We start from the raw sequence: 11,589 nt of genomic DNA on the forward strand, positions 1-11,589 counted from the left end.
GGGTCTAGGAGGTGGCTAATGTCCTGGAGGAGTGAATGACATATAGGGGCGTCATTAATGCCAGCTAGGCTAGCTAGCATGTCTGACCTTAGCTTGGCCCAACAGCTTCTGTTCTCTGTTCTCTTGGTAGATAGTGCAGGCTGTGCTGCACAGGGTTTTAGCCAGATTCACAATCTCTCAAGTGGGGCAATGTGTGTGTGTGTGTGTGTGTGTGTGTGTGTGTGTGTGTGTGTGTGTGTGTGTGTGTGTGTGTGTGTGTGTGTGTGTGTGTGTGTGTGTGTGTGTGTGTGTGTGTGTGTGTGTGTGTGTGTGTGTGTGTGTGTGTGCGTGCGTGCGTTTTGTGAGTGCGTGCGTGCGTGCGTGCATGTGTGTGTGTGTGTGTGTGTGCGTGTGTGTGTGTGTGCGTGTGTGTGTGTGTGTGTGTGTGTGTGTGTGTGTGTGTGTGTTTAAAAGTGAAGGAAATGGGAGAAATTACTTTGAAAAAAAGAAAAGAAAATATCTTTTCACTTGAAACTAACTGATGATAATTTATTTTAAGCCACCTCATTCCAAACAAGTGAGCGTGGGTTTTGAGGTCTTGAGGTACTTTGTGAACCGGTCAACCTTCTACAAAGCAGTCAAAACAAGCTTAAAGATAAATGAAGTTTTCATCCAGTATTCATGTCAGTCGGGCGCAGCAGGTGCCCCATTTAAATTCCTTTTCAGAAACCCATGCAAACTGTAGCCCGAGCCTCTTGGCTACCCAGCCAGATGGAATACATTTCACGTGTGCAGTTGAATCTGTTACATATTAGGAGTTTGTACTCTCTAATCCAATTCACCTATATCTAAGCCTACTACTATATCCAATGAGATATTACGTCGGAGGAGCACAGCACCCCTCCAGTCTCAGTAATCACTCTGTCTGTGCACTCATTAGACGATTAGCCTTCGACAAACTGTCTTTATCGTGTTTCAAATAGATATACCGTCGCTACATACAACCTAGCCCTCCTCTTTGCCTTCAGTGTGGGTTTTCAGTATAGGTGCTCGGGCTTGAAATAGCAGATGGCGATGTGAAGGTGACAGCTCCTCTGCCCTGATCATAAGCCACAGTAATGGGTTCCAGATGTGATATTCAGGCCCAATGACGGAGCGTTATTGTGCCAAATGAAACATACCATACCGCCTCAGTTATTTATTAATCCCACCCCCTTACCCCCCCACCCCCCCAAACACCAGGCCCCTGGATCCTATAGAATGCTCACATTAACCGGAGAGCTTTCATGGGAATCTAAAGCTGGATCCAATTATGTTTTCAAAGGTTGGGGACCATGTTTTTCTTATCTGACCATAGCGGCTCAGTGGTTGCGTCCTACGGCCCCGGCCAAGAGCTCCATGCACGAAAGGACATGATTTACTTGTTTTTCGAGCGCAAACAGAGAAAGTTTTGCTGACTTCGATTTTGACTTACTTCCCAGGAAAAGAAGTTGAAGAAGAGTTACAGTTTCATATAAAATATCTTATTTTAACCTAGTGACTTTGGAGGCTTGGCCCGCAGCTTTGACAAATAGTATTCTTTCATTGATGTTTACGGTCACAGTTAGCCGCATTATTGTGGACATACCGGTATGCGTTTACACACAAAACAAAAGGATTGACCCCGTGTTGATTCAGCGGGGGTATTAGGTGGGTCAGAAATGTGCACGGGCCGCGGATAGTCATCATTTGAAAAGAATTTGAGTTATGACATCACGGCCCTTCAGATGTCTGTCTTAATGTAGTCCATGTGTTTCCAGTGACCCTGTGACCTCACAAAGACAAAGGACTCGACTCAAAAGCCTTTCACAATTCCTTCCCTCTACCCCTCTTCTCCTTGTCAAAAATATAGGCCCGGTTGGTTTTCCCGAACGCCTCTCGACACCGAGATCAAATTGGGGCGCTTTCACACCGGTCTTATTTGGTCTGGTTGAATCAAAACCCTGGAGAATTTACCTCCCATTGGTTAAAAAAAATCCATTTGGGTTGGCACAAACACCGGAATTAATCTTGGGCCTGCGCCAAGCACAACCAAACCCTGGTCTTATCTGTTCTGGGTAGTCTCAGTCCGCTTCCAAAGTGAGCCCCGGAGTTGTTTGTCTGAGGCGATAAAGCGATCGGATCGAAAGCAGGGAAAAGAGAGGCAAAAATTGTGCATTTGAATGAAACAGACTTGTTGACATTTTCCCATATTTTCCAAATGTGTGATCTTTCATCATCACACGGTTATTATTTCAGCACATTCAAAACGTCCACAAACACTAGCAGCCCGACATGCCAAAAGAAACACCAGCCATTTTGCAGAGAATCCAGACCCTTCTTAGGGGCTCCTCGCTGGTCTGTTCCTTCTAACCCATTCCTGGAGCATCTGCAGAGGAGTTGCCCATAATTATGATGGATTAGACTGCGGCTTGACTTTGGGCCCACGCACTGTAATTGTTTTGCAGATGCTGCGGATGTGACATGCATTAATAATTGAAGGTGGCAGACAGAAATCAATGCCATAGCTGGATTCTGTATTTGCTCTCGGCAGGAGGGGAGGGAGGGAGTGAGGGAGGGGGAGAAAGGAAGCTGGTGCTTTGTGCTCCTCCACTCTGTGCATGTTGACGTTCCTCTGTGTCATGAACACTGAAACCCTTTACCGCTATCCACCGACACTCCTCTCACAGCACACTTGAGAAGCTATATGCTGGTTTAAAAAAATAAAAAATACTGCATGTGTTTTCCGCGCTAGAACGCATAAGCTCGGTCAGCTACGTTTGCCTACTTCATAATTCATAAAGGCCATGAATAAACAGTGTTTCTAGCTAAGCCGGTGAAATTTCAGTGCAGTAAAAGGGTATGAAAAAAACAGGATAGGCTACGTCACGGAAGTTTAGCATACAAACATTTCCCGAAGTTTTGGACTTTTATTATGATACTGGAATGTCAACTGACCGTTCAAGTAATGTGGACATGCGATGTTTGTATATCCTTGCAACAGGCTCAAACAGCATCTCACAAATGCCAAAGCAAGAGCCAGGTAGTTTGAGTATGTGGTCATTATTATTATAGCCATGGTGTTCTCTCTCTCTCTCTCTCTCTCTCTCTCTTTCTCTCTCTCTCTCTCTCTCTCTCTCTCTGCTCAAGGCTTCGAAAAACAATAAAATATGTTTGTAGAGAGAAAACGTGAATCTGCTTGCTAATATCAAGGCATCAACGTTATTCAATCCGTCGCCGGAGGAGAAATGGAAAACCGCACGGCCTATTCCTATTGGTTTAGGCCGCGCTAAAAGCCCAGCCACTAATGTCAGGTCGCACCGGCAGATACCCCAGACTTTTTGTTTTGGTTAGCTAAGTACATTAGTCTATAAAGCTGTGGTTCTAAAAATCTTTTTAGGGGCAGCATGGTCGCTAGCGGGAGCTTTTAGAGTCTTGCTTTCACCTTAAGTGCGAGCCTGACAGACAGCGGGAGGGGGGGGGGGGGGGGGGGGGGCAGAGGCAGCATAGGTAATATCAGTCTTATCCAGCCCCGCCCACTCCCTCTGTCCCGGCTACATCCACTCAAAGGGCGGCAGCGAGGGCCGGGGTGATTGTGAATGAAATATCCTGATGATTATAGATGGGTTTTTTTTTTCTCTTCCTTTTTTCCGCACACAATGACATTACAATGATGCAGAAGGTGAAGAATACCAGTGCTGAACAGCTGATGAGCGGCAACCCCTCCTCTCGTCTACCATCTGGGACATTAACCTTCACCCCCCACACACACACCATCACCACCCCCCCCTCTCTCTGTCACACTAAACACTCTGTTGGTGATACACTAACAAATGAACACAAACCAAATCCAGACACAGTAGAATTACGTGATGACAAAGAGAGAGGTACCGGTGTGTCCTTTTGACTCGAATCCGTCCGATATTAAAGGAATATGTCAAAACCACATCCAGCAGCAGAGGGGAGGGAGAGAAAAAAAAAAGAGCAATGTCATTACTGTTGCCCTGTAATGGAAGTTATTCTACCCACTCAAGCTTGTGCCGGTGAAATGGAATGAGGTCAGTGTCTAGCCACGGATCCAGACACCAGGCCTTTGTTTGATGCACAGAGGCAAGGAGCCGTTGGTATGCATCTTGACAAAAGCCATGTCGCCCCTCTCTCTCTCTTAACACGCGGTAGAGGAGCAGAGCCTTTTCTTCTGCCCATGAGCGGAGTAGCACTCCAAACACAGCTGCCTCGCTCGGCTACGTGTGTCCTGAATACGCTGAGCACGCAAAGAATGCTCACCGCCGCTTCCCCATTCGGCAGCACGTCGTGGACTAAAGGTTTCCTTTGGTTCGGGGGGTGTTTCTAGCTTGGTGACAGTTGCTAATGCCGCAGCGTCACAGGAAGGGCTTCCTTCATTTGGTGACGTTTCTTCTTTTTTTTGCGTCTAAAGCGGTCTTTCACGCGGAGCATTTATATCTGGCCGTCGGCAGAGCTGACCTCGGGCCTGATTGCTGTGTAAAGATGTCAAGCTGTTGAGAATGACGGCTAAAACAACACGGGTCTCGCTCGCCACGCAGAGCCAGAGCCGAGCGGGTATTTGTTCTGTGTGTGAAGTAAAGTAAATCACATGCCATTACAAGGGCTCCGTCACCTAGGTGCTTCTGCGTGCCCGTGGAGGCTATCAGCGGGAAACATGAGAGGCGCACTACTTACTGCTGCGTGAGATACACGGTTGTGTCGGGTTTAATCCCCCCCCCCCCCCCCCCCCGCGGACTCTCTGAACTCGCGGTAAAGGTGATCATAGCGGGTGAAAGGTTGATAAACGATGCCGGTGGAAACGGCCCATGATTAATACGGTGCCGGGTCTGCTGCAGTACGTCATGTTAACCCGGGTCGGTAGAGTAGAGGCCATCAGTCATGAGCTATATACGTTTAAGCACGGATCGAGTTATGAGTAATTTGCCCACCATTGTTTCATTTGGTTTGTTTTGAAATCCCTGCGGTAAATTCCGTAGTAACTCCTGTCCTTTCGGGGGTTTCGATTTCATAAAAGACGCTTTGACCTTGCGCCGCTACACTCGACAGATCTTTATCAGACCTAACCAAGGGGAGGCGTGATGGATTGTGAGACGACAGAAACGCCACGCTCCGAGTAGCCGTTGGGAGACGTCCCGCCCAAAGAACGCCGCTGATGTAGATTCATGTTGTTTCCTTTACCCGGTGAAGCATGGCAAACAAACGGTGACGCGATAAACACGTTAGCACATGTTCCATACAAACATGGAGCCTCACACCACATTGCAAATAATGTCCTCCTGAGATAATCTCTCGTCTGTGTTCTCATTTCCTCCCTACTTGCCAAACAGGTTAAGTAGCTCATGAGTTGTATGGTTGAGGTGAATCTAGTTCTGTGATGTGTCCATATTGCCAACTGACACCCAACTGATACAAATACAAAACTAATTTGTATTTGTAAATACAAAAACTAAGTATTGTAACTAAGTTTAATACTTAGTTACAAAACTAAGTATTTGTAAATATAATTTAATTCAGAGAAGGCTGTAAGAAGTAGTTGTTGTATGTGAAAGGGTGTTACTATGATCTGTTGCACATTGGTCACGTCTAATGTCTATCATAGTTATTAGTTTATAATCACATTACAGCAGACTGTGTTTTGTATTTAATTTATAGAGTTGACAACAAAAACAAACCATCTAGAATGGACTACATTCGATTTCCTGGAATAAACTTCGGTCTAAGCTGTTACCTATAGCAACTAAATTCCACTGAAACCGTACTCTATATAGTAACCGAATATATATATCTCTCTCTCCCCCTCTTTCTCATCTGCAGGCAGCCCTGTGGATGGACTCAGAGCAGGCCAGATGGAAACAGAAAAGGCCAGCCATGAGACGGAAGAAAGTCTGATACTAGCACAACTCAGCGCAGATCACAGCCCAAATGACCTGATCGCTGCCACCAAGCTCCAGAATGGAACCCAGCCTCGCGAGGGAGCTTCACCGCAGATCAACGGGGACGAGAACTGGAACCATTACAAGCCCGGCACAGGGGTCAACTCCATGAAGAGACACAGAGAGAACTGCGGCAGTCCCGCCTCAGTGCCGGGGCTGTTTGACCAAGGGTCCTATATGATGAACGGGGAGCTAAAGCATGCACTCACCGACCATTCGTTGTTGGGCCTCCACCAGCCTAAGAAACTCAGAGTGGATTCTGAGGTCAAAGGAGATGAGGACATGAGCCCCGACTTGGCGGACAGCTTCCCGGAGCTGACCAAGGCCTCGGAGTTTGACTGCAGTGAACTGCAGAAAGAGACTAAACTGGACAAGAGGAACTGTAACTTCCCAAACGGGGACATCTTCTCACTTTCAAGGAATAAACAGAGTTATATTTCTAATGGTGCTACAGTGTCCCCCACCCCTATGGAGAACACCCCGGGTGACCTTCTAGAGAAGACTCTCTCGCAGTATTACCCTGAGCACGTTTCCATCGCACCACAGCAGACGCCTGGGTCACAGCCGGATACTGTCAATGGTTCACAGGCAAATGATCCGCCAAGCCAAGGCACTCATCCTTCCTCGCTATCCTCAGGTTTTCCTACTTCAGAGCAACAGCAGCAGCAGCCTGGGGCGACCCACGACACCCAGGGCAGCAATGGCTTCAATGCAGCCCCCTATATGGTGAATGGATACTCAAATAGTTACAGACTAGACCAGCAGCAACAACAACAACAGCAACAACAACAACAACAACAGCAACAACAACAACAGCAGCAACAACAACAACAACAACAACAACAACAACAACAACAACAACAACAACAACAACAACAACAACAACAACAACAACAACAACAGCAGCAGCAACCATACTCTGGTCAGGAGCACAAGCACCCTCAGGGTCAGGTTGGCCAGCGGCCTAACATGGCCGCACCTACAAATGCTGCCAGCAGCTCGCAACATCAAAATGGTCCTGAGTGTTATTCTGAGGACCCACACTCCCAAGGCATGTATGGGAAACCGAACCAGGAGTTAAACCAGAACTCTTTCCTGGAGCACAACACTCGTCTCCAGGCCGCAGAGGAAGGCGGGTTTGGGCCGTTTCCAAACCCGCGGGTGCAGAGGATGGCGCAAAGTGAGGAGCCAGGGTCTGGTCAACGTCAGCTCCGAGGCAATGACAACCTCCAGTACGGGATGGGGTCCCAGCCCCAGAGCTTTCAGCAACACGCGGGGAACCCCTGTGGAGCGGACAGTATGGGCCCCCTGTCCCAGCCTGGTGCTGACGCAGAGAACGGGATGGACAGCATGTCTCAGCAGCAGAGAGCCAGCCTGTCCTGTCCCGCTCCCCCCCAGAGGGGCTGGATAGACCTGAACTCCCCCCCGCTACAGCAGCAGCGGTCGGTCGGCGGCCCACCGTCCCAGACACAACAGCAGGACGTGTGGAGGGGCTTCCCTCACAGGTCTCCGCCAGAACAGCAAACGGCTAACCCCCAGGCCCAGGGCCAGATACTAGAGCCAGAGCGAGCACAGCGGTTCCAGACGCAGGGAGGCTTTACAGACAGTGGCCCAGGGCCGAACGGCTTCCAGCTACAGCAGCAGCAGCAGCAAGACTGTCTGCCAGCCCGATCACCGTGTCCTCCAGCCCAGCACAACACTGCCCCAGAGTGGCAACAGTCTAACTCGAAAGGCCCTCAAATGCAGCAGACACTTCCCCAGAAAGTGCCCCAGCAATGTAATATTTCCCAACCACAGCAGGCGGACATCCGCTATCACACCCCCATTCAGCCAGAGCTCTTATGTGAAGATGACCCTGACCTACAGGAAATACTGTCGCCTGGATTTCTACCGCCACAGCAACAGCAGCATCATCTTCATCAACAACAACAACAGCATCTTCAACAACAACAACAACAACAACAACAACAGCAGCAGCAGCAGCAGCAACGTCCACTTTCCCACCCAGCTCAGTTTGAAGGTCAGCAGATGAGATCTCCCAATTACAGACCCCACAGTCAGCCTCAGCCAGGCCAACAGCAGCCCCAACCCAGCCAGCCTATGAGAAACAACCCTGCCCAGTCCAACGTCCAGAACCCCCAGCACAGCGACCCCGCAGTGTTCAATTACAACAACACAATGGAGATGCAACAACAGCATCAGAGGCAGTTTGCTTTGAGCTCCGGCGGCGATAACCTCAAGCAATATCCACTACAGCCGCCTAACCTCCACCGTCACCAGCCCAACCATATAGACTTCCCCCAGTCCCCCACGCAGTCACAGCTCGCAGGTGCTTTAAACCGGCAGGTAGCAGCACAGATGTATCCTAAAATCGAGCCGCAACAGGAGTCCTGCTCCCAGTTCCAGAGGGGACCACAGCTGCCTCTAGGACCCGCGGGTCTCCACGGAGACTTCCAGAAGCATGCAGCCCTACGGATGCACCTGTTACAGCGGCAGGAGCGCCAGGGCAGCCCTCAGAGCCCCGGCGACTACAAACTGGGGATGAGGCCTGTGAAGATGGAAAACGGACCCCGGTTCCAGCACCCTGGACTACAGCAGCACCAGCACCCTGGACTACAGCAGCAGCACCAGCAGCTGCAGGGGCAGGAACTAGCTATGGGTGGTGTGAAGATCAAGCAGGAGCATCATCCCCAATCGGTGTGCGAGCAAAGCAACCGACAAGGGAGCATCCTGGCCACCATGGAACAAAGCCTGAGGCAGTACCAGCTCTCGCCTGTGTTTGAGAAGAAGGCCCTCGTCATCAATTCTCCCAAGGTGAAAGTGGAGCAATCGGGGGGTTTCACAATCCTCTCGACCAACACCGAACTGGGTGGATATGAAGCCATGGGACCCACCACAGCCCCTATGGGGTTGAGAAGACCCCCTGACTTTACACCTAAGAAGGAGCCCTCGCTCCAGAACTTCATGGACTCTCCCATGAAACTCCTGGACACCCCCATTAAGAACCTACTAGACACTCCCATCAAGACCCAGTATGACATTGCATCCTGCCACTGTGTGGGTGAGTTAGGTGTTGGCTTTAGAACAGGTTGTCACATCTTAGTCAGCGTCCAACAAAGTATAATCGTTTTTTTGTGTCATTCAGAGCAAATCAGCGAGAAGGACGAGGGCCCATATTACACCCACCTGGGAGCGGCTCCCACTGTTCCTGGCATACGAGAAGCGATGGAGAAAAGGTGAGCGAGACATTTGACCGCTTTCAGAACCACACGTCACACACACTCTGTATTGTTTTGCTAATATCTGATCTCCTCATTCTGCTTTTCCAAGGTCTGGTCTAACTGGTAAAGCCATCAGGATCGAGAAAGTCATATACACAGGCAAGGAAGGAAAAAGCACACAGGGCTGTCCAATCGCCAAATGGGTAAGACCTTTTTTGTGCTTTATGTTTGAGGGAAATGTGGAAGTAATTTACCCCTACACAGGGTTGGGGAGTAGCTGATTACATTAAACATACATTTTCATTGGATACATTTTCTAACTGTAATGCATTTTTGTTATTGTAACAACACACAGTAATCAGATTACACATAATATCGCAGATCACTTGTTGGATTACTCAGAAACATGTTTGAATGGAAAAAGGTTAATCGATTGCGATATGATAGACACCATCATCATTTTGCACATCTTAAAATAACAGTCGATAATGGTTGTGGATGATTACAGTCATTTGTGTAAAGTCTTTTTTTTATTTTATTTTTTTATTATAATAGTTGTATAAGGCTGTATTGTATGTATTGTATTGTGTGTATGAGAGAGGGATATGCGCATGTGTGTTTGTGCATAATGTGGGGGGGGGGGGGGGAGATTTTTTTTGTGTAGTTATCCTATATAGGTTTAAGAGGGCAGGTCGCTTATAAGCCCTTGGGTCTTTTGACCTTTCCTGCACATTTTAACTGTTGTTCTTTTACTTATTTTATTCCAGAATGTATGTTTGTAAGTGCAAATAACAATAAACAAACAATAGTGTAAACTGTATCTATACCAAACCCATGCACGCATGCACTCACAAGACACCCCTAATACAGTAAAACACTACTCACGGCACAATCACATGCCCATAAAAGGCCCAATTAACAGAGCCCAGGTCACACCTCATATCACTCAAGAGAACATTTTGGCCAACATATAAAATAACAATGGTTACATATATGTTTGTTTGTGTATGTGTGTGTGTCTTGCAGGTGATTCGCCGTTCCAGTACGGACGAGAAGTTGCTGGTGCTGGTGCGAGAGCGCACCGGTCACTCATGTGACACGGCCTGTATTATCGTGGTGATCCTTGTGTGGGAGGGCATCACCACCAGCGTGGCCGACCGCCTCTACGTGGAGCTGAGCGACACCCTGAGGAAGCATGGAGCCCTCACCCAGAGACGCTGTGCCCTCAACGAGGAGTAAGTGACAGTGAACAGACACAAGCTGAGGCTTGTCATGAGCACATTCAACCCATGTACCAACATGGTATTCTGGGCAAACAAATGGTGAAGATTGCTGACCTTTGACCCAGGGGATGTAGCTACCGCTGACAATACACAAATGTAATATCTGGTTTGGTGAAAAGATGAGACACCTGAGCAAAGGCCATTTAGTCCCAGAAGAGCTAGCCATCCATCACCGCCCGTCGTCTTTCACAAGTCTCACAAGGAGTCACAGAGCAGCAGCTTATTCATCACGGGTGGCTGAGCCAATAGGAAAACATCAAACATACTTTACAGACACACTTTTTTTTTTAATTTAATTTGACCACAAACACATCAGACAAATCTAAATGGTACAAATACATCACACCACAACACATACTAAGGAGAACCACTATACATACAAGTTGGGGACTTGTTGCAAAACAACAACCACACATCTTCTCAGTCCCTATACACAAATATACACACACCCACTTGCTGACACATACACACCCACATCCACCCCACACACACAATCATGCTCCACCAATCTACACACACACACACACGCAGCCCTACCTACTTCCTGACACATACACACCCACATCCCACTTGCTGACACATGCACACACAATCACCCTAGAGTCCAACTTGCACACACACACACACACTGCCCTACAGGCAAAAAGCATCAACACAGCTGAATATTCTCATAATATAAACAGTTCATAAAGGTACTAAATTAATCCAGCCTCCATTATATTTACATTGGCTATACTACTTACTCACAGGCTGAACAACCCATCCCCTTTTCTAAATATTTGCATATACATGCAAATACATGCATACAAAGACTACATTAACAACAATGCAGCAGGCCCAGTCCTGTCTAGTGTTTCAGCATGATGTCATTCCACATGACACAGCAAACCATTTGAGAAATTTTTCATCTTAATAGTTTAAATACACCGTCAGGTTTTGCTGTATATGTTTCCAAAGTTTTGTGATTAAGCGTACTTGGAGTTATGTAATTATTTGCATTTAAGTGCTGATCAATTACTCTTTTATATTTATACTTTATTTAAACTAAATAAGTTATTGAGGGAGGCCCTCATTCTCAATGGTAGAGTGTAACATGACACACACAATCAATTTAAAACAATATGAGAG

The 11,589-nt window shown here is 47.7% G+C and overlaps 1 protein-coding gene across 2 annotated transcripts in view; it reads left to right on the forward strand.

The window, feature by feature from the left end:
* tet2 (tet methylcytosine dioxygenase 2) overlaps nt 1-11,589 on the forward strand; it is a 63,388-nt gene that overhangs the window by 36,222 nt on the left and 15,577 nt on the right. For both annotated transcript variants that reach the window (XM_084318911.1, XM_084318912.1), the window contains exons 2-5: nt 5,839-9,018; nt 9,103-9,193; nt 9,288-9,381; nt 10,205-10,413. In XM_084318911.1, coding sequence (XP_084175037.1) covers nt 5,871-9,018; nt 9,103-9,193; nt 9,288-9,381; nt 10,205-10,413 — 3,542 coding nt within the window. In that variant the 5' untranslated portion in view covers nt 5,839-5,870. The remainder of the gene's footprint in view (nt 1-5,838; nt 9,019-9,102; nt 9,194-9,287; nt 9,382-10,204; nt 10,414-11,589) is intronic.

The sequence above is a fragment of the Notolepis coatsorum genome (assembly GCF_963971535.1).
Source record: "Notolepis coatsorum genome assembly, chromosome: 7".
Classification (NCBI taxonomy): domain Eukaryota; kingdom Metazoa; phylum Chordata; class Actinopteri; order Aulopiformes; family Paralepididae; genus Notolepis; species Notolepis coatsorum.